Raw genomic sequence first — 24,110 nt, 5'->3', positions numbered from 1 at the left:
AAGACGGGCTGATTTAGATTCCAAGGACAGAATCTACATTCGGCAGGAATAGGTACAGCCAGAATTCAGTTATGTACCAAGAATCAATATTGTATTACATAATACCCCGTAGGGGGGTATCGCCGTCGGTGCACCTCACAGGGTGCACTGTAGGCATTACTCAAAAGGTTCTTTGCAGCGTCCCTTAGGCCCCCAGCTGCAACCCTCTTTCATTCCTTTTACTGTTCCTCCATTCATATTATCTTTCTTCCTTCTTGCCATCCACCCTCTCCTAACAATTATTTCATAGTGCAACTGCAAAAGATTATCCTCCTGTTACACCTTTCAAACCTACCTACACTCAATTTCCTTTCCAGCGCTGAATGACCTCATAGGTCCCAGTGCGTGGCCTTTGGACTCGACTCTATATTTCATTCCATTCCTGTATTACATACTTACATACATAACTTATAAAGCCAAGCAAACTTTTAGATGCATCAGTACTACAAAGTAGTCACTGTAACGGAAACCCTAACCAACCCTCAAATACTGAAGTAACCCTAATCCCAAAGACATTTATTTGGGAAAATATCAAAACATTGATTATTACATAATCCGTAACCTGCCAGTTATTCACCCTTCAACAGTTTTCATTGCAACCAGTCGAGTGGAAACAAGATGAAGGTAAACATCCCGAAGGTTTGCGACCGAGAATTTCGGCGGAATTGGTGAATGAACGTCGAGTGTAAACACACGAGACTTGTCAGATCTGATGCAGAAGACATTGTTAGAATGAAAGGCCCAGCTCAAAAATATATTAATAATAATAATAATCCTAATAATATAATAATATCTAATAATAATAATAATAATAATAATAATAATAATAATAATAATGCAATAATAATAAAAAAAGGATTATTGTGTTATGCGAAATTATCCTTACTCAGTATCTTTCCAGCGATTTTCCTTATAGGTCCCAGCGATGTTGGTTTGGAACTGGCCGACATTCATATTTCATTCCATTCCTGAATGCGAAGTCTTTTACATACATAACTTCAGAAAGCCAAGGAATGAGATGGATTATGATTCAGGTTCTACAAAGGTACTGTCGACAAACCCTAACCATCCCTCAAATATCTGGTCATCTGAAACAGAACCTGAACCCATGCGACGAAGGATTATCAAAACATTGGATTTCTTACATATTTCAATAAAAGACTTCCTGATTCCACACACTGCTTTCTTTTTCCAGTCGAATATCGGAAACAAGATGCTGAAACATCGCTGAGCCCGAAAAATTTTATAAGGAAAATAGAAAAGATACTGTAAAGATAAATTCAAACAATACAGACATCCTTTTTAATAAGACCTGTTTAAAAGAGGATATATTCCTTCAAAATAATAATAATAATAATAATAATAATAATAATAATAATAATAATAATAATAATAAAGTAGTAGTAGTAGTAGTAAAGTAGTAGATTGTTAGAAAAAAGATTGTTAAAGAAGCCAAGCAAACCACTGAAAAGAGCATCATTCAGAAATGCCAGAGGAAAGGAAGGAAGTAGGAGAAGGAGAAGAAGGCCTAGGAAAAATGACGTGAGAGAAAAGGGAGGAAGGGAGGGGCCTCAAAACCAAGGAAGTGTCACAGTTTGTGTCCAAGATATATCTGCACGGCACAGTGTATCGAGGGGGGATTTGAAGTGCTGCTGATGCGCTCTTTTTGCATGTGCACAGATCAGCTCATAGTCCAGAATATATCTGCATTTGGGTTCATCGACGATTCCACGGTTAAAATTTGAATGTGAAAGTTTTTACTGACATCGCTTTTCTGGGGAGCCAACTTCTTTTACGGGAAAGATCATGTGATATTGATGTATTTCCTCTTCAGGAAAGAAGTGAATACCAAGAGAGTGTTCAAGTATCTGGGATCGATGGCACATGAAGTGGGTGATGTGAATTAGAAGGTTGGTAACCGCCGTATTGAAACCAAATGGAATAACTGGAGGGTATCAGGAGTCAGCCCCAGTTTGTCCAAAGGGAAGGTACATCAGCTGACGGTAAAGCCTGCCTTGTTATAGAGAAAAAGTAAGGTAAAATTGGATGAACTGAAGATGTTCGCACGGATGAGCATAGTCAATGAAGTGTCAAAGAAAGTTTAAGTTCAAGATTGAGATGGTGTCAACGCAAGATCAGGAGGTTTGGGAGATGAGAGAATATTGCAGGAGAGATCGTGGAAATGGAAGTGCTGGGGACACGAAGGAGAGAGAGAGAGAGAGAGAGAGAGAGAGAGAGAGAGAGAGAGAGAGAGAGAGAGAGAGAGAGAGAGCCTGCATTCGACAAGACGTAGGGACAAAGGAACAGACTACGGTATGACGCAAGATTGAAACAGCTGGAGGAGGCTTAAAGACAACGATTCCGACAGGGGATTAAGCCGAGAAGATATATAGATCACCTGTCTGATTATGATCATATATATATATATATATGTATAAATATATATATGTATAAATAAATAAATAAATAAATATATATATATATATATATATATATATATATATATATATATATATATATATATATATATATATATATATATATATATATATATATATATATATGTGTGTGTGTGTGTATGTGTGTGTGTGTGTGTATGTGTGTGTGTGTGTATGTATAAACAGTGTAAACGACTAGGTGATAGGAAGCCAATCAACTTACCGTCAGGTAAAGGAGGTCTCTCAGGACTGGGCGCATTTTTAAAAGCATCGTAAAGGGACCCATCTCGGATGTCCTCACTCACAGGCAGTGACCTAAAACGAGGTGGAAAATAATATACAGTTAGTACTGATAATCTTCTCTGTCAAAATATGTTACTAATGTTATAGCAACCAATAATAGTGAAGAGAATAATATATGAGCAAAGTGCAATCATCATCGCTTCGCATCCATTTGCAAGCAATTATGACAAAGGCAAAACTAATTTCTAAAGACGAATAATGCACCAGATCAAGATGACTGATATGACGGGTTACCTGGCGGAAGAGAACAACTGAGAGTCGACAGTTTGAGGAGGCATCTGAAGTGACGCTCCTTCGCCAAGAGCTGAATGTGAACTGAGAGAGAGAGACACACACACACAAACACACACACCAGCCAACGCCAGCGGCCCCCCCCTCCCCCAATTCTCCAGCCGACCCTGTAGACTAGGCTAAGAAGATCCAAACACCGTCTCAAGTCATACAAGATCTGAGAGAAAAGCTGATAAGGAAATGAAGTTGAAAGGAGAGTGGATGGAAATGGAAAGACACTTCAATTGTTAAACCTCTGGAGATGATGGAGGAAGGGACAATGAGATTCATTCTGAGGTGCAGACAACTGACGAGGAAAAAAGAGTAATATAGAACTGAAGGAGAAAGTAAGACCACAGACAATACAGAAATAATAAATGAAAGCTTATAAGACTTTTCATGGAAAAAAGCAGACATTTCAAGTCACAACGAATCTGATATATTAATATAGTTGCAATTCTCATAGTCTATAATTAAACTTATAAGCCCCATTAGCACATGGGCCCAACGCTATTGCTCAGAAAAATGTAAACTTCCAGGTCTCCAGAACAAAATCGGAGATCCTGCAAAGCGTCTTCATTGACAAGATGTTGCCGTTTGTTCGAAAATCTGATTAAAAACAAAGCAAAGAGTTTACAAATGAATTAAGTGAACAACTGTTTGCTCATGAAAATATAGCCTACATCGCCGACCAGTATGGAGTCGACGTTCTAGTCTTATGAGTTTGATAAAGCGGCAATATTTTTAATATTATTACACTTGGAGAGCAAGTTCTCCAGTCGAGACAAGAACGGAAAGAAATCAAGAGAGGACGACCGTGGAATGCATAGAATGGAGACTTTCAAGAAATTTTTACGAGAAGCAGCGCAGGAAAGATTTTGGATAGGGGACATATCATTTGGATCAACAGATCGTGAAATATCATAGGAATCCAGAGGACTTTTCCCCGTCTTGGAATCCGTCCGTCTTCAATTGCTGGAGGAGCGGGAGAAGCGCCATTCGCGCATGTGCCTAATGCTGCAAAGCTCAGTGAAGCACCAACTTCAGTCTCCAGGGACAAGTTCCGAGATCCTTCGAATCGTCTTCAGATACAGTATTGTATTTATTCGAAAAGACAAGCAACTAAACGAATATCAGGAAAGGAAACCCAAGGAGTGGTTGAAGCGATGCTGAAATGGTCTGAAATCTTCGGAGTCTTCCTTAAAAGTGTTACCGAATACGGAATCCTTCGGTCTCCAGCTCATGGAAGGGCGAGAGACAAGAATCTCCAGAAGCAAGCTCTGCAATCCTTCGAATCGTCTTGAAGCCTTCCAAGATTTGATGTCATATTCGAAAAGCAGGGTAAAGGAACAGCGCTGTATCATCTAGACAGAACGTGAGATCTCTCCAAACCAAATGGAAACAAGAAGAGGGGAAACTACATCGGAAAGAATCAACCACAAGAATGAAGGCCCAAAACGCGTCCCAAGGAAGCCATCCCTTATGGATACCCTTGGCAGGGGAAGGACCGCCTCAGAGGATGCTTCCCTGGAGGGAGGTAGGTTTCCTGCCAGGCTGGGGAAGTGGGCCTGGGGAGGGCCTGAACCAAAAGGGTGAGGGGTACCAAGGCGCTGTCGGGAAACCACCCCTTAAGGGCACCTTTGCCAAGGGAAGGACCTCTTCAGATACTGCTTCTCTGGAGGGAGGTAGGTTTCCTGCTAGGCTGGGGAAGCGGGCCTGGGGAGAACCTGAACTACAAGGGTGAGGTGACCCAAGGCGCCTTGAGGAAACCACCCCTTAAGGGCACCTTTGTCAGGGGAAGGACCTCCTCAAAGGCTGCTTCCCTGAAGGGAGGTAGGTTTCCTGCCAGGCTGGGGAAGCGGGCCTGGGGAGGACCTGAACCACAAGACAGAGGGGACCCAAGGCGTCCTAGGGGAACCACCACTTAAGGGTACCTTTGTCAGGGGAAGGACCTCCTCAGAGGCTGCTTCCCTGGAGGGAGGTAGGTTTCCTGCCAGGCTGGGGAAGTGGGCCTGGGGAGAACCTGAACTACAAGAGTAAGGTGACCCAAGGCGCCTTGGGGAAACCATCCCTTAAGGCACCTTTTCAGGGGAAGGACCTCCTCAGAGGCTGCTTCCCTGGAGGGAGGCAGGTTTCCTGCCAGGCTGGGGAAGCGGGCCTGGGGAGAACCTGAACTACAAGGGTGAGGTGACCCAAGGCACCTTGGGGAAACCGCCCCTTAAGGGAACCTTTGTCAGGGAAGGACCTCCTCAAAGGCTGCTTCCCTGAAGGGAAGTAGGTTTCCCGCCAGGCTGGGGAAGCGGGCCTGGGGAGGACCTGAACCACAAGGGAGAGGGGACCCAAGGCGTCCTAGGGGAACTACCACTTAAAGGTACCTTTGTCAGGGGAAGGACCTCCTAAAAGACTGCTTCCCTGGAGGGAGGTAGGTTTCCTGCCAGGCTGGGGAAGTGGGCCTGGGGAGGACCTGAACCAAAAGGGTGAGGGGTCCTAAGGAGCCTCCGGGAAACCACCCCTTAAGGGCACCTTTGCCAAGGGAACGACCTCTTCAGAGACTGCTTCCCTGGATGAGGTAGGTTTCCTGCCAGGCTGGGGAAGCGGGCCTGGGGAGGACCTGAACCACAAGGGAGAGGGGACCCAAGGCTCCTTGGGGAAACCGCCCCTTAAGGGCACCTTTGTCAGGGGAAGGACCTCCTGAGAGGCTGCTTCCCTGGAGGAAGGTAGGTTTCCTGCCAGGCTGGGAAAGTGGGCCTGGGGAGGACCTGAACCAAAAGGGTGAGGTGACCCAAGGCACCTTGGGGAAACTGCCCCTTAAGGGAACCTTTATCAGGGGAAGGGCCTCCTCAAAGGCTTCTTCCCTGAAGGGAGGTAGGTTTCCTGCCATGCTGGGGAAGCGGGCCTGGGGAGGACCTGAACCACAAGGGAGAGGGGACCCAAGGCGTCCTAGGGGATCCGCCCCTTAAGGGTACGTTTGTCAGGAGAAGGACCTCCTCAGAGGCTGCTTCCCTGGAGGGAGGTAGGTTTCCTGCCACGCTGGGGAATCAGGCCTGGGGGAGGAACTGAACTACAAGGGTGAGGTGACCCAGGGCACCTTTGTGAAACTGCCCCTTAAGGGCACCTTTGTCAGGGGAAGGACCTCCTCAAAGGCTGCTTCCCTGAAGGGAGGTAGATTTCCTGCCAGGCTGGGGAAGTGGGCCTGGGGAGGACCTGAACCACAAGGGAGAGGGGACCCAAGGCGTCCTAGGGTAACCACCCCTTAAGGGTACCTTTGTCAGGGGAAGGACCTCTTCAAAGGCTGCTTCCCTGGAGGGAGGTAGGTTTCCTGCCACGCTGGGGAAGTGGGCCTGGGGAGGACCTGAACTACAAGGGTGAGGAGACCCAAGGCGCCTCGGGGAAACCACCCCTTAAGGGCACCTATGTCAGGGGAAGGACCTCCTCATAGGATGCTTCCCTGAAGGGAGGTAGGTTTCCTGCCAGGCTGGGGAAGCGGGCCTGGGGAGGACCTGAACCACAAGGGAGATGGGACCCAAGGCGTCCTAGGGGAACCACCCCTTAAGGTACCTTTGTCAGGGGAAGGACCTCATCAAAGGCTGCTTCCCTGGAGGGAGGTAGGTTTCCTGCCAGGCTAGGGAAGTGGGCCTGGGGAGGACTTGAAATACAAGGGTGATGTGACCCAAGGCGCCTTGGGGAAACTGCCCCTTAAGGGCACCTTTGTCAGGGGAAGGACCCCTCAGAGGCTGCTTCCCTGAAGGGAGGTAGGTTTCCTGCCAGGCTGGGGAAGCGGGCCTGGGGAGGGCCTGAACCACAAGGGAGAGGGGACCCAAGGCGTCCTAGGGGAACCACCCCTTAAGGTACCTTTGTCAGGGGAAGGACCTCCCCTGAGGCTGCTTCCTTGGAGGCACCCTTACAAGGGAAGGTCCTACTAGGAGGCTGGTTCCCTAGTATGTATTTCAAGCAACTACTGACTTATAGTTTCTTGTTTATGATTAAGGATGGCGTTATGCCAGCACGGAAGAATTGTAACTGCATAGTTAGAATGGATCCGGTAATTATAATACAATATGTATGGAATTTGACTAAAAATTACAACGAAAATTCTATAAGTCTATGTGTACTTGTTTGATTAAAACTTAGAAAATGATAAGGTTACGAATTACGTGTGCCTATTGTGTTTTATAAAACAAATATCTAAGTAATGTCCCCAACTTGTATAAGTGTTTATGTAATGTCATATTTACATAATTTTCACGATGCATGGAGTATATTTTAAAGCATATATGTAGATATCAGCCACTAGCCACCGTTTGTGGTCCGTGCCAAAGGAGACCTCAGTAACACACGACATCTGAAAAAATCTACAAATTGGAAAACGAATGCATTTAAACCCCACATACAATTTCAAAGTTCGATACAGATCTGTTATCACGACGCACGAGACGCTACCTGTGCTGCTCTGGGAGCTCTCTTGTGGGTAGCGTTTGGTCTGAGGTACACTTATATTTTTATAAATAAACTTTTGTCATACATCATCATTTTTGAAGTTTCCTCTCAAACATGCACACATGAAACGTACTGAAACTTACCGAGTTGACAATGGTCAGCCTCACCCCATTCCTGTATTTTAATCACTATTTTCGTGTATGATTGAAATAGACGTGAGTTTGGTATGCAATGCAAAAACTACAGTGTTTTTAAGGCATTTTGCTTGTAATTAACATTTACTAAGCAGTGAATGAGAAAAAGAATTAACTGAATTGTCATTCAAAATCTGCATTTATATAAAGTTCTGATTTGCAACACTGAAACTTATAAAATTCAAGTATATGAAATGATAAGGTATATCAATTACGAAATTTAATATCATATTTGTTTCAAGCTAGCCACAGCAGGCCTTACCCCGTTATATATGGTCCAATAATGACGAGATATGGACGCATTGACTTTTATGCAGCCTTTAATTTAGCAATCCTACATGATCTGAAGCTAGTAAATACTAGTATGTTCTGGTTTCCGTATTAAAATCTCCTTAATAATGATAATAATAAGAGTAACAAACCTAATATCGTCTGCATTATCAGAAAAATGGAAGAAATAATTCGGTGCCAAAACTTGACGTCAAGCACCGACGAGAGAGAGAGAGAGAGAGAGAGAGAGAGAGAGAGAGAGAGAGAGAGAGTAACCTCAGAATCCAGTGGGGGATACACTGACTAACGTGAATACATGAAATCTCAAGATAGAGCAGATGATTCACTGAAGGGAGTTCACTTGTCATTTATTATTATTATTATTATTATTATTATTATTATTATTATTATTATTATTATTATTATTATTATTTTTTTTCGTATTATTTCCCCTTGAAATCTACAAAGAAATCCTGCAATTGTTTCCTGTAGATATTTGGAGTGAGACTTTGACCCCCATAAACAGGAACTGCACGACTGTCGGAACTGCCAATTTATACGGGTTTTAAAGTTGACGAATTGAAAGATAGTTTATCATTTCAAGTAAAGCTCCAGTTAGTTCCGAAACATGATTTAGCAGCATATGTACATTGATGATATTACTCTATGCTCAAAACCGCAAAATTCTTGTCCAAATACGATGTTGAATTTCATTTTGTTGGTTTGCCTGGATTTTCGGAACTGCCAATCTATATACAGTAGCTTTTAAAGTAGATGAATTAAAGGTGGTTTCTGTTATTTCACGGGGTGCACTGTAAGCATTACTCAAGGTTCTTTGCAGCGTCCCTTAGACCCCCAGCTGCAACCCTCTTTTATTCCTTTTACTGTTCCTCCATTCATATTATCTTTCTTCCTTCTTGCCATCCATCCTCTCCTAACAATTATTATTTCATGGTACAGCTGCAAAAGATTATCCTCCTGTTACACCTTTCAACCTACATACTCTCAATTTCCTTTATAGCCCTGCATGACCTCATAGGTCCCAGTGCTTGGCCTTTGGCCTAAACTCTATATTCCATTCTATTTCTATATTTCATACATACATAACTCATAAAGCCAAGTAAACTTTTAGGTACATCCATACTATAAAATACTACAAAATAGTCACTGTGACAGAAATCCTAACCAATCCTCAAATAATGACGTAACCTGATCCCAAAGACACTTATTTGGGAAAATATTAAAAGTTGATTATTACATAATCCGTAACCTGCCAGTTATTCATCAGTTATTCATCCTTCAACAGTTTTCATTGGAACCTGATGGAAAACAAATACCAGTCGAGTGGAAACGAGATGAAGGTAAACATCCCGGAAGTTTGGGACAGAGAATTTCGGCTGAATAGGTGAATGGCCGTCGAGTGTAAACACACGGGATTTGTTAGAGCTGATGCAGATGCCATAGTTAGAATGAAAGGCTGACAGTCAAAAAATATGTAATAATAATAATAATAATAATAATAATAATAATAATAATAATAATAATAATAATAATAATAGAAAAAGATTGCTAAAGAAGCCAGTTAAAAGCGACAAGAGCATCATTGAGAAGTGTCAGAAGGAAGACCTAGGAAAAATGACGTGGAGGAGGAGGGAGGAGGAGGAGGAGGAGGAGGAGGAGGAAGGAGGGGAGGAGGAGGGAGGAGGAGGAGGAGGGGGGAGGGGAGGAGGGCCTCAAAATCCAGGAAGTGTCACAGTTTGTGTCCAAGATATATCTGCATGGCACAGTGTATCGAGAGGGGAACTGAAGTGCTGCTGATGCGCTCTTTGTGCTTGTGCACAAATCAGCTCACAGTCCAGAATATATCTGCACTTGGGTTCATCGACGAATCCACGGTAAAAATTTGAATGTGAAAGTTTTCACTGACATAGCTTTTCTGGAGAGCCAACTTCTTTTACGGGAAAGAGCATGTGATATAGATGTATTTCCTCTTCCTGAAGAAATGAACATCAAGAAAATGTTTAAGTATCTGGACTCGATGACGCATGAAATGGGTGATGTGAATCAGAAGGTTGCAAAGCGTCGGATTCAAGCCAAATGGAATAACTGGAGAGTAGCAGGAGATAGCCCCTATTTGTCCAAAGGGAAGGTACATCAGCTGACGGTAAGACCTGCCTTGTTACAAGGGCTGAAGCGGAACCACCGACGAAAATAGAGGAAAAAAATAAGGTGGAAGTGGCTGAATTGGAGATGTTCGAAAAAATAAGGTAGAAATGGCTGAAATGAAGATGTTCGCACAGACGAGCTAAGTCAGTGAAGTGTCAAAGAAAGCCTAAGCTCAAGATTGAGTTGGTATCAGCGCATAATGAGGAGGGTTGGAAGATGATGAGAGAAATGTTGCAGGAGAGATCGTGGAAATGGAAGTGCTGGGGACACGAAGGGGAGAGAGAGAGAGAGAGAGAGAACCCGCATTCGACAAGACGTTGAGACAAAAGAGCAGACAGAGGTAGGACGCAAGATTGAAACAGCTGGAGGAGACTCATAAATGACAACGATTCCGAAACTGGGGTTTAGGTCGAGAAGATATATATGTCACCTGTCTGATTATGATTATATATATATATATATATATATATATATATATATATATATATATATATATATATATATATATATATACACACAAGCAATTATATATATATATATATATATATATATATATATATATAATATATATATATAAATATATGTGTGTGTGTGTGTGTGTGTGTGTGTGTGGGTATTGTGTGCGCGTGCATGTGTGTGTGTGTGTGTGTGTGTGTGTAGAAAATGTAAACGACTAGGTGACAGGAAGCCAATCAACTTACCTTCAGGTAAAGGAGTCCTCTCAGGACTGGGCGCATTTTTAAAAGCATCGTGAAAGGACCCATTTCGGATGTCCTCATCCACAGGCAGTGACCTAAAACGAGGTGGAAAACAATAAACAGTCGATAATCTTCTATGTCAAAATATGTTACTAATGTTATAGCAACCAATAATAGTGAAGAGAATAACATATGAGCAGAATGCAATCATCAACGCTTCGCATCCATTTGCAAGCAGTTATGACAAAGCCAAAACTAATTTCTAAAGCCGAATAATACACCAGATCAAGATGACTGATATGGCGGAAGAGAACAACTGAGAGTCGACAGTTTGAGGAGGCATCAGAAGTGACGTTCCTTCGCCAAGAGCTAAATGTGAACTGAGCTAGAGAGAGACACACACACAAACACACACACCAGCCAACGCCAGCCACCCCCTCCCCAATTCTCCAGCCGACCCCGTCGACTAGGCTAAGAAGATCCAAACACCGTCTCAAGTCATACAAGACCTGAGAGGAAAGCTGATAAGGAAATGAAGTTGAAAGGAGAGTGGATGGAAATGGAAAGACACTTCAACTGTTAAACCTCTGGAGATGATGGAGGAAGGGACGATGAGATTCATTCTGAGGAGCAGACAACTGATGAGAGAAAAGAATAATATAGAATTGAAGGAGAAAGTAAGACCACAGACAATACAGACATGGTAAATGAAATCTTATAAGACTTTTCATGGAAAAAAGCAGACATTTGAAATAACAACGAAGCTGAAATATTAATATAGTTGCAATTTTCACAGTCTGTAATTAAACTTATAAACCGCATTAGCACATGGGTCCAACGCTATTGCTCAGAAAAATGTAAACTTCAGGTCTCCAGAAACAAAATCGGAGATCCTGCAAAGCGTCTTCAGAGACAAGATGTTGCCGTTTGTTCGAAAATCTGATTAAAAATAAGACAAAGAGTTTACAAATGAATTTTGTGAACAACTGTTTGCTCATGGAAATATGGCCTACTTCGCGGAGCAGTATGGATTCGAAGTTCTAGTCTTAGGAGATTCATAAAGCGGCAATATTTTTAATATTATATCACACTTGGGAAGCAAATTCTCCAATCGAGACAAGCACGGAAAGGAATCAATAGCGGAAGACCATGGAATGGAGACTTTCAAGAATTTTTACGAGAAGTATCGCAGGAAAGATAGTGGATAGCGGACATACCATTTGGATCAACTGATCGGTGAAATATCATAGGAGTCCGGAGGACTTCTCCCCGTCTTGGAATCCGTCCGTCTTCAATGACTGGAGGAGCGGGAGAAGCGTCATTCCCGCATGTGCCTAATGATATATAGCTCAGTAAAGCACCAACTTCAGTTTCCAGGGACAAGTTCCGAGATCCTTCGAATCGTCTTCAGATACAGGATTGTATTTATTCGAAAAACTGTTAAAAGAAGGCAGGAGGCTACCAGTTACAGACAGTAAACAATTGTACAGATATGAAAATAAGGACAACATCGCTGACGTTCCCTAGACAAGCAACTAAACGTATATCAGGAAAGAAAAACAAAGGAGTGGTTGAAGCGATGCTGAAATGGTCTGAAATCTTCGGAGTCTTCCTTCAAAGTGTTACGGAATCCTTCGGTCTGCAGCTCCTGGAAGGGCGAGAGAGATGAGTCTCCAGAAGGAAGCTCCGAAATCCTTCGAATCGTCTTGAAGCCTTCCAAGATTTGATGTCATATTCGAAAAGCAGGGTAAAGGAACAGCGCTGTATCATCTAGACAGAACGTGAGTTCTCTCCAAACCAAATGGAAACAAGAAGAGGGGAAACTACATCGGAAGGAACCAACCACAAGAATGAAGGCCCAAAACGCGTCCCAAGGAAGCCATCCTTTCAGGATACCATTGCCAGGGGAAGGACCTCCTCAGAGGATGCTTCCCCAGAGGGAGATAGGTTTCCTGCCAGGCTGGGGAAGCGGGCCTGGGGAGGACCTGAACCAAAAGGGTGAGGGGACCCAAGGTGCCGTCGGGAAACCACCCCTTAAGGGCACCTTTGCCAAGGGAAGGACCTCTTCAGAGGCTGCTTCCCTGGAGGGAGGAGGCTTCCTGCCACGCTGGGGAAGCGGGCCTGGGGAGGACCTGAACTACAAGGGTGAGGGGACCAAGGCACCTTAGGGAAACCTCCCCTTAAGGGCACCTTTGTCAGGGGAAGGACCTCCTCAGAGGCTGCTTCCCTGAAGGGAGGTAGGTTTCCTGCCAGGCTGGGGAAGCGGGCCTGGGGAGGACCTGAACCAAAAGGGTGAGGGGACCCAAGGTGCTGTCGGGAAACCACCCCTTAAGGGCACCTTTGCCAAGGGAAGGACCTCCTCAGAGGCTGCTTCCCTGGAGGGAGGTAGGTTTCCTGCCAGGCTGGGGAAGCGGGCCTGGGAGGACCTGGGGAGGACCTGAACCAAACCTCCTTAAGGGTGAGGGGGACCCAAAGCTGCCCCTCGGGGAAACCACCCCTGAACAAAAAGGGCACCTTTGCCAAGGGAAGGACCTCTTCAGAGGCTGCTTCCCTGGAGGGAGGTAGGTTTCCTTCCACGCTGGGGAAGCGGGCCTGGGGAGGACCTGAACCAAAAGGGTGAGGGGACCCAAGGCACCTTAGGGAAACCACCCTTAAGACACCTTTGTCAGGGGAAGGACCTCCTCAGAGGCTGCTTCCCTGGAGGGAGGTAGGTTTCCTGCCAGGCTGGGGAAGCGGGCCTGGGGAGGACCTGAACCAAAAGGGTGAGGGGACCCAAGGTGCCGTCGGGGAGCCACCCCTTAAGGGCACCTTTGCCAAGGGAAGGACCTCTTCAGAGGCTGCTTCCCTGGAGGGAGGTAGGTTTCCTGCCACGCTGGGGAAGAGGGCCTGGGGAGGACCTGAACTACAAGGGTGAGGGGACCAAGGCACCTTAGGGAAACCGCCCCTTAAGGCACCTTTGTCAGGGGAAGGACCCCCTCAGAGGCTGCTTCCCTGAAGGGAGGTAGGTTTCCTGCCAGGCTGGGAAAGCAGGCCTGGGGAGGACCTGAACCAAAAGGGTGAGGGACCCAAGGTGCCTTGGGGAAACCACCCTTAAGGGCACCTTTGCAAAGGGAAGGACCTCTTCAGAGGCTGCTTCCCTGGAGGGAGGTAGGTTTCCTGCCAGGCTGGGGAAGCAGGCCTGGGGAGGACCTGAACCACAAGGGGTGAGGGGACCAAGGCACCTTAGGGAAACCTCCCCTTAAGGGCACCTTTGTCAGGGGAAGGACCTCCTCAGAGGCTGCTTCCCTGGAGGGAGGTAGGTTTCCTGCCATGCTGGGGAAGCGGGCCTGGGGAGGACCTGAACTACAAGGGTGAGGGGACCAAGGCACCTTAGGGAAACCGCCCCTTAAGGGCACCTTTGTCATGAGAAGGACCCCCTCAGAAGCTGCTTCCCTGAAGGGAGGTAGGTTTCCTGCCACACTGGGGAAGCGGGACTGGGGAGGACCTGAACCAAAAGGGTGAGGGGACCCAAGGTGCCGTCGGGGAGCCACCCGTTAAGGGCACCTTTGCCAAGGGAATGAACTCTTCAGAGGCTGCTTCCCTGGAGGGAGGTAGGTTTCCTGCCACGCTGGGGAAGAGGGCCTGGGGAGGACCTGAACTACAAGGGTGAGGGGACCAAGGCACCTTAGGGAAAACTCCCCTTAAGTGCACCTTTGTCAGGGGAAGGACCCCCTCAGAAGCTGCTTCCCTGAAGGGAGGTAGGTTTCCTGCCAGGCTGGGGAAGCGGGCCTGGGGAGGACCTGAACAAAAAGGGTGAGGGGACCCAAGGTGCCGTCGGGGAGCCACCCCTTAAGGGCACCTTTGCCAAGGGAAGGACCTCTTCATAGGCTGCTTCTCTGGAGGGAAGTAGGTTTCCTGCCACGCTGGGGAAGAGGGCCTGGGAGGGACCTGAACTACAAGGGTGAGGGGACCAAGGCACCTAGGAAACCGCCCCAGAAACCTCAACAAATTCTAAGGGCACCTTTGTCAGGGGAAGGACCCCTCAGAAGCTGCTTCCCTGAAGGGAGGTAGGTTTCCTGCCACGCTGGGGAAGCGGGCCTGGGGAGGACCTGAACAAAAAGGGTGAGGGACAAGGCTGCCCTTGTTGGGGAGCCACCCCCTTAAAAAATTGCAACAAAAATTCTATAAAGTCTGTATGTACTTGGGCACCTTAAGGTTGCCAAGGAAGGACCTCTTCAGAGGCTGCTTCCCTGGAGGAGGTAGGTTTCCTGCCATGATGGGGAAGAGGGCCTGGGGAACAGGACCTGAACTACATGGGTGAGGGGACCAAGGCACCTATTTTATAAACCTCCCCATAAGACACCTTTGTCGGGGAAGGACCCCTCTCAAACATGCACTGCTTCCCTCAAGGGACAATGTCAGGTTTCCTGCCACTATGGGGAAACAGCGGGCCGGAGGGGGACCTTTTACTTGAAATTAACATTTACTATGGGTGAGGGTTCTGATTTACCAAGGCACCTCAGGAAACCAGCCCCATATTTGTTTCAAGCTAACCACGGGCACCTTTGTCAATAATGGAAGGACCTCCTCAGAGGCTGCTTCCCTGAAGGGAGGTAAATACTGGTTTCCTGCCACGCTGGGGAAGTTTTCTTTATTCATCCGGGCCTGGGGAGGACCTGAACCAAAAGGGTGAGGGGACCCGTAGGTGCCATCGGGAAAGCCACATATTATCTGCTTTATGCAAATTTTCAGTCAATGTAAAATGTTAAGATTCCGCTTAAGGGCACCTTTGCCAAGGGAAGGACCTCTTCAGAGGCTGCTTCCCTGGAGGGAGGCAGGTTTCCTGCCACGCTGGGGTTTTGGACCTGGGAGGACCTTTATTTATAATTCTAGGGTGAGGGGCCAAGGCGCCCTTATAATCGGAATGATTCCACCCTAACACGATAAGGCACCTATTTACAGGAAGGACCTCTCAGAGGCTGCTCACTCCTCCTGGAGGGGATTATATTAAGGCGTGTGGTTTTCCATAAAAAGCCAGGCTGGGGAAGCTGTAGTTCATGGGAGGGTCTGAACCAAAAAATGGGTGAGGAGAACCAAGACGCCCTAGAGAAAAATACACCCTTCTCTAATAAAGGCTGCTTCCCTGGAGGGAGGCAGGTCTTTAATTTTTGCTATTTTAGCTTTATGGGAAGTGGGCCTGGGTGAGAACCTGAACCACTTTAGGGTGAGGGGACCAAAGGAGCCCTCCCCAGGGAAACCACCCCCATCTAATCACCTTTGCCCACATCCCAGGACCCCAGGCCCTATCTTGTATAGCAGAGGCTGTTTCTGGAGGATATATTAATTTATGCACTCAGGTGTTAATTAAACTGCCAAGGTGCCCTATGGAAACCACCAAAACCGTTAAAAGGCACCTTGTCAAATTTGAAGGACCTCCTCTAGGCTGCTTCCTGAAAATAATGGTTTGTTTCTTGCACAACTTGTGCAAGGGTAAGGTCCTCCTTCCTGGAGGCTGCTTCCTGGTACGTGATTTCAATTTATAATTTAACAACTATTGTTTATGATTAAGGCTGGCGTTATGCCAGCACGGAAGAACTGTGACTGCATAGTTAGAATGGATCCGGTAATTATAATACAATATGCATGGAATTTTCCAAAAAATTGCAACAAAAATTCTATAAAAGTCTGTATGTACTTGTTTGATGAAAACTTTGAAAATGATAAGGTTGCGAATGTGCCTACTGTGGTTTATAACATACTAATATCTAATTAACGTCCCCAAGTTGTATAAGTGTTTATGTAATGTCATATTTACATAAATTTCATGATGCATAGAGTATATTTTAAAGCATATATGTAGATATCAGCCACTAGTTACCGTTTGTGGTCCGTGTCGAACGAGACCTCAGTAACACAAGACATCTAAAAAAAAAAAAAACCTACAAACTGGAGAACGAAAGCAATTCTCGTCTAAAATAAACTTCTATCTATTACGAATAGAGAAGCCTGTCGCTTACTCCATATATGCCTAATGATGAGATCAGGCACACTTTCGTACGTAAGTGAGGTTCAAGTTGTGTCATACAATGTTGTTGACCTATTAACTTCTCCTACCTAAACAATATTAATCCAACTTCTTGGAAATTTGGGCTGGCATTTGGCCGTATATCTTCCATCGCAAAGATCTCGCCCTGTGCATAAAAAATACTATAATGAAATGTTTAATGGCCATAAAGAGTTTCAGAAGCAAGGAACTGAAGCAGTTGATAAGTGTCCCTGCTCTCTCTACGAAGAATCTCGATTGGATTGTGTCAGCTTTGGACTTGACTGAGAAGGTTAATTAACAATATTCCACGGCTACTGAGCGTGACGAATTATTATTGTTATTATTATTATATTAAAAGAGTTATTATTATTATTATTATTATTGGATTGTGTCACCTTATTTAATTAACAATATTCACGGCTACTAGGCGTGATTATAAACAGGATATAAACCCCAATTCAAATGGAACAAGCCTACTGGGTTGTTGACTTGATATTCAAGCTTCCAAGGATTATTGTTATTATATTATTATTATTATTATTATTATTATTATTATTCATATAAACCCATATTCACATGGATCAAGCCTACTGGGTTACTGACTTGAAATTCAAGCTTCCAAAAGAAATTACAGAAGATAATAAGTAGTACGGAGGAGATCAATTATTAAAAAACAAGATATATTAATAAATTAACTGATAAACAGAAAAAACTATAAATAAAATATCAGAGTACAAGGTGATTTTTTTTCAGGGCTGCAATGCATTGCCCTAAAACAATTCACCTTGCATTTTCATGATTTATTTATATTTTCATCGATACGTTTCCTGATTCGACAAAGGTACTACATTTTCATTGCAGGATATTTAATTCACATTTGTTGGCTCAGCTTCTAAGACTGAGTGTATAATGTTCAGCTTTTCAAGTTCACAACTAAATTTTTTTTTTTTTTTTTTTTGCTATAACCTGTTTTTGGTTACCCAACTTGTATGATCTTTCTTTGGATTATTTAATGACAATTTAATGACAAATTTTGAATAACTTTAGGATCACTGTACTTGGGCCGTGCCTCTAAATTTTATATGTCCATCTATCCATTATGTACCTTACACTTAGGAAATTCCTTATACGTATTTGTGGAATTTTAGTAGTTTAGTAGTTCATGTATTATTTATATATTTTTAGGAAGGACCACGTGTGATCTTGGGATCTGGACCAGGTCCAGGAATGGGCAGACCTGCTGGACGAGGCACTGGAGCTAATTTACAAGGGCCTGCTAGAGGTGTGGGAGGCCCATCCTCACAAATGATGCAGCCTGCTGCTCGTGCAGGACCTCAGCTCAATATGCCTGGAAGAGGGGTATGCCTGGTATGATGGGTGGAGGAATGCCACCACAAATGGGTCGTGGTGGTCCAATGGGTCCATCAAGTGGCCCAATGATGAGAGTTTAGATATGGTTTGAGGATAGCCATAATGTATAATTCTTTTCAGGTGAGATTTTAAGCAAGGCCTGATAACTTTTTCTACAATATTTCTTATAATATTTACATTTTCCATAAAGTAGAGTTGTTGAGCTTGTCGTACCTACAAACTACGTGAAGTAGACATTATTAATGATAATTAGATGGTTCCAATCTCAACAGTAGTTAACTATATATTCATTTTTTAAAGTCGCCATAAGATTAGGCAATAAATTTACTTGTACAAAGTACAAGTTTTATTCTAACCTAATTAGAAAGTCCGGCATATTTCCATATAAAGAATTAAATGTCACTAGAGCTTATGTTGTCTTAAGTTTTGGCTACCTAAGTTTTTGACATTAGTGTCTAAACAAAACTTTCAAAAACATTTTGTCACGTACTTTTAGTGTTCAGTGAAGATGAGTTTTATGAATTATAGGGTAAAAAGTGTATTTTGGAATATTTTAAAAGGCAGTCTTTCACTTTTCAAAGACGATCTTTTGTAACCTTCATTATTCCCTTATGTTGTATAAATGATGAAAGTTTTACATGTTTCCATGTGAAAGATGTTGAATTTCTTAATGTAATAATTTACAAACATCATTACTATTGTGCTGTGTTTATGGTGTTATTTTGTTTGCATAATAAATATAAATTCCTCTTTGTTGCAGGTTCCCCAGAGAGACAGGCCATACTAGCTGATTCTGCAGGAAATAGTACTGAAGAGACTTGCCAGTACATTGATTAGTTTCAATGAAGTATTTTTAAGATTTTATTTTACTCATGAATAAAGGATTTTATGTTTGCGTGTTGTAAAAATTCCCTGAGTAATTGTTAGCTAAGTGCAGGAAAAGGATGTTCTTAGGAAAAGTTGAAGCAGTTTAAGTGAATGATCTCCGTGATGTGTTTGAGTTTGAAAGCTCCATATTAGATGAAGTAACAATGAGAGGGAGGCGGAGATGCCATGGACATTTCTTTCCACAACCCTGTGGAGAACAGAATATGAATGTTTTAGCTGGGCTCCTGTGGCTATCAGAGGGGAAGAACCAGACTGACTTTGGTGAGAACTATGTGAGGGGAGGCTGGAAATTTGAAGATAAAACCACAGGAAAGACATGGATCCTGGAATTTCACAGGGGCCATTGTGGCATGTGCTGTTGGAGGTAACGATGATGAATTGAGAAGTATTATTATTTTTATGATTATTATCAGCCAGAATTAATCTTCGTTGCAAGAGCATAATGTTGCACCCCCAAGGCCCCCAGTAGGGAAAGCAACAAAATACGGTACAGAAAAAAAAATGTTAGTAAAGAACACTCTTCAGAAATAAAAAAAAGTAAAGGGAAAAAAAATGAAATGGTTCAAGTAAATCTGTCCAACTTGAAATCGTTTGCCCCCAACTTGAAGTTAGAAAGCTTCAACAACTCAATATCATGAACAGGGAAATCATTCACTTGCTCACAGCTTGAATGAAATGGAAAGCTAATACTGAACCTCTCAGAAAAGGCAATACTATAATTATAATATGTGACTGGATAATTTAGTTTTGGAAGAAGAATGCCAATGTTCAGAATGAAAAGAAAATAACATCTGGAGATAGCCTTGAAAGAACTGGTTTTTATCTAACAAACTGACAAAAATAAGCTGATGTAGACCAGTGATGGAATAATTTCCAGCCGTGGGACATTAACAAGTTCTGAGATACACTTCCAAGGGACATTTAAATATTATGATATATATATCTCCATATATATATATATATATATATAATATATATAAATTTCTTGTGCACTCGAACAAGTCAGACCAAGTATATATTTATCGAAAGTGACGAAGAATGAGATGCATGTAGTTTGGAAAACATAGAGAATGAAAGCACGTGGGTGTAGATGGTGTCCTCGACGTTCCAATCCTATATTAAGGCGATTGTTTACAAAATATAACCAACGGTTGTCAAGTTTCGGAAATAGATCGGTCAGTGGAATTTTATCAGAATCTACGGCATTTTCAATTGCTCGAATTTTAATATTCATGAGGAGCTGTCAATTAATTGATAAAATATAAGAAGTAATTTATGAAAATACAAAAGACCATGGGGCATTTAATAAATAAGATTTATGAATTTTATGTTTTATCTATTTAGCAGATGGAAACGTGAGTAAATGTATTTAATGTATTCGTGTGTTTGGTGTGGAAGCATATGCCTTTTGCATATTTATCAAAATTTCATTGTCATTAAATGAATCATTGTAATCCTTCGGGCCAGCCCTGTGAGAGCCGTTAATCAGCTCGGTGGTCTGGTTAAACCATTTTAACAAAAATAAACTTCATTCCTGAAAATTTATTCGAATGTATCAAAATCTGTTGATCAGCAACCACAGGTCTACTGTGAGGAGATTGAAGTGATTTAAATAGTCAAGCCTTAAGTAAAAAGATTACAGATTGAGAAGAGTCGACATTAACAAGATGAGTAGATGTGGTGAGGATTGAGTGAGGAGGAAGGAATGAGTCAGCTTGGGTGGAACCTGTCAAGGATAAAAGATCAGGAGGGGAGCAACGGATCAGGCGGAGTGATAAGTGAAGGATGATTTACAGAACGGTTTAGTGGAGAAAGGTGCTTTTGATAGGAAAGTTGCACAAGACGTATCATGGCACCTGACACCTTAGCGTAGGGACAGCAGTGGGGATGAAGAAGTAGCATAATGAAGTAAAACCAACAGCTGGTTTCTTTTCACATTTGTTTGTTCTTCTAATGGTTTAAAAATCCTGGTTCTGTTTGATAAATACAATACCTTGGCTGTTTTTCGTAAAAATTATAAACAGGTCCATATATCATTTTCTGACCTGGTCTTAGACAAGATTTCATGTCCAGTTCCATGAGAATGCACATGGATATACCTGGCTTAGTTCCCGGGAACTGCAAAGTTCAGAGGTTACAAGATATGTAAATCTTCCTTCTATACTTCTGAAGAACAGCCGATTTGAAAATCCAAGCAGTTCCCCTCTCTCCGAAAGACTGAGCAGGTAACTAATACTAGCAAACTTAACAATCAAGCCGACCATTCAATCTAATCATCCATTTCTGCGAACAGTTGCAGGGACAATGTTTCTCTTCAAAGAAAACACAGACACCATGCCATGAAGTATTAAGGGCGTTCTTTCGGTCTGGGGAGGTAGAAAGCTAGGTGAAAGCTGAAGAGGAAAACGACGAGGAAGAGATGATGCACCTTTACATTTCTTCTACCTTTTTCCTCCGAGAACCTTCCCAAAATCTTAAAACACTCAAAAACTTGTAGTCAAGGCAGAGCTCCAACAAACCAAGTGTAGTACTCTTGTTCATCAAAAATGATTCAATATAAAATAACAAGGATGGAATCCCAGGGCACAAAATCTTCAGTAACTCTGTAGTCTCTGTTGGACTCTTCGTAAACATCCCGTGAATCATTAGCAAAGTGATGGTAGCAAGTTTCGGAAAGGGCTGACGATCATACATGGTACATCCATAGGATCTTTCGTGTTTTACTACATCCATAGGATCTCCCGTGTCATTAGTGCAAAGCAGGTAGAACGTAGTTAGTCTTTGTGTCCGGCTGCTCCCCAGGCAGAGATGGTCATCTAAGAAGGTCCCAGCAAATGAAGATCCTCAAAAGGGCATCAGTAATAAGCAGTCTTTGCCTGACAATGACAGGCGTAAGCCTTTTTAGATCACATCCTCTTGGTCCCAGCCTGAGGACAAAATTGACCCCTATAAAACAAACAGCAGGTATAAGGATGTGTTCAAAGTGACGTCATAGTCAATCGCACAGTGTTGGCAAAACAACTTCACTTCTCTTTTTCTGCTAGGGAACAGCACTTAGTCTCTTTATCATGATCATTCCCATATTCAAGAACAAAGCAAAAGTTCCACGCAAATGTAAATTCAGGATGAGAAGACACTCCTAAGCAACAGCTGCAGAAAAGTGAATGCTAATAGCAAAGCGTGTGGTTGGTTCTCTATATATCAATGGTTGGTATGGTATCGCACGGACTATCACTAACCGTCTTGACACTAAGCTAGCCTAACAGGACCAGCTCAAGCCACAATTCTAGGCATGTAAAACCACAAACCGACAACTAATATTCTGAGGACGTTGCAGAATACAGTACAACCACAAACGAGACTTTTGTAACTCTTACTGTTGAAGATACCTTATGGCACTTATCTTTGCCTCCTTTGCTTCAGAGATGGCAGTGTCAATGTTTAAACAGTATAGATAACCCTGTCGGAGACGTGTCAAACAATAAGGATAGTAACGAAATACTAATTAGAGTTTATTCATGTTTTCATAAAAATAACCTTTTACTTGACCTTGAGGCTTATGGTGTAACCTCAACGAGTACTTTGTGATGGATGCTTACCATTTACCTCTACATTGTCCACAGTTTTTTTAGCTGGCATGACAGAGAATTGATTATGTGGTCAACATGTACGTTAGGTAGCTTATGCCATGGAGACTGCTGTCCAGTGACCATTACTGTACTCCGTATCATTTTTTTTTAAATATAAGTCTGTTCAGTAGTCTACATTCGGGCACGGTTGCTTGCAATACGCTTCTCCCCGTGGTTTAACAACATCCATGGACTGATTATGAAGTTTGTACTGTACAGTTGATCTTGATTTAAACCTTTAAACGTGTTGACAGTTTTGACCTTATTCAACTTGCAACATGTGGGAGAAAGGGAGAATTTCACAAGTATAATTTACTTTTAATCTGGCTACTTCATAAAGAACTAAAAGGCATCAGGAAAATTAACTTAGATTTGCTTCTCATGGTGGTGTGCTGGGTTCAGAACGGACGTTTGACTTACGGCATCACTATTTAAATCACCTTATTATAGACCCGTGGTTGCTGATCATCAGATTTTGATACATTCAACAAAACTTCAGGGGTGAAGCACGCAGCCACCTCAAAACTGAATTAAGTCACGAACACTATTTACACCCCAAGATTTCATTCTCATTGTTTTCCAAACTACATGACTCATTTTAATATCTATTTGACCTGTCGCTTTTATATATACCTTGTTTAACTTGTCCGGGAGCACAAGCAATTTGGTATACTGAAAATATCTAGTATTCTTCGGAGATCTTAGAATTTTTTTTACTTTCCTTTGGTTGGAAATTATTCCCTCACTGGTCTTGAGCAACTTATTTTTGTACATAGATAAAAAACAAGTTCTTTCACGCCTACCTGCACACGTTATGTTCTAATTCTGAACATTTGCATTCCAAACCATTTTATCCACTGGCATATTATCGTATTTCCTTTTCTAAGACTATCAGTATCACTTAGTTGTCCATTTCATTCATTCCTAACTTCAAGTTGGACAGATTCTCTTGAACCACTTTAGTTTTTTATCTTTATTTTTGAATTCCGAAGACTGTTCTTTTACAGTACTACCATTTTTTCCTGTACCGGAATTTGTTGCTTTCCTGTTAGGGGCCTTGGGGGTGCACCATTATGCCCTTGCAACTAAGATTAAATCTGGCTGCTGATATTAATACTTCAGTTCATCATAGTTACCTCCATCACCATGTCACAATGGCCCTTTGAAATTCCAAGATCCATGTCTTCGTGGTTTCATCTCCAAATCTCCAGCTCCCCCTTCTCTTAGTTCTCATCCAAGTCAGTCTGGTTCTTCTCCTCTACTAGCAACAAGAGCCCGGGTTGTGCATATACATGTCCAAACCATCTACGTCTCCCTTTCATCATCTCATCTAAGGATGGAAATTTTCAAACTTTTCCAAGAACATCCTTTTCCTGCACTTA

The 24,110-nt window shown here is 43.0% G+C and overlaps 1 protein-coding gene across 1 annotated transcript; it reads left to right on the top strand.

The window, feature by feature from the left end:
* Nucleotides 1-9,989: 9,989 nt before the first annotated feature.
* Nucleotides 9,990-18,998, top strand: LOC136845502 (small nuclear ribonucleoprotein-associated protein B'-like). Its single transcript, XM_067115680.1, has 3 exons — nucleotides 9,990-10,115; nucleotides 18,026-18,208; nucleotides 18,972-18,998. The coding sequence occupies exons 1-3, from the start codon at nucleotides 9,990-9,992 to the stop codon at nucleotides 18,996-18,998; spliced, it is 336 nt and encodes a 111-aa protein (XP_066971781.1).
* The last annotated feature ends 5,112 nt before the right edge of the window (nucleotides 18,999-24,110 follow it).

This window comes from Macrobrachium rosenbergii, chromosome 14 (assembly GCF_040412425.1).
Source record: "Macrobrachium rosenbergii isolate ZJJX-2024 chromosome 14, ASM4041242v1, whole genome shotgun sequence".
NCBI classification, from domain to species: Eukaryota; Metazoa; Arthropoda; class Malacostraca; order Decapoda; family Palaemonidae; genus Macrobrachium; species Macrobrachium rosenbergii.
This window is presented reverse-complemented; position numbering and strand designations above follow the sequence as displayed.

Excerpts from the sequence above, each read along its gene's own strand:
- LOC136845502 (XM_067115680.1), top strand. The coding sequence starts at position 9,990 with ATGACGCATGAAATGGGTGATGTGAATCAGAAGGTTGCAAAGCGTCGG. Across the intron at positions 10,116-18,025 it reads GGAAGGTACATCAGCTGACG|GAAGGACCACGTGTGATCTT; the intron begins GTAAGACCTGCC and ends ATATATTTTTAG. Across the intron at positions 18,209-18,971 it reads CTGGAAGAGGGGTATGCCTG|GTTCCCCAGAGAGACAGGCC; the intron begins GTATGATGGGTG and ends TCTTTGTTGCAG.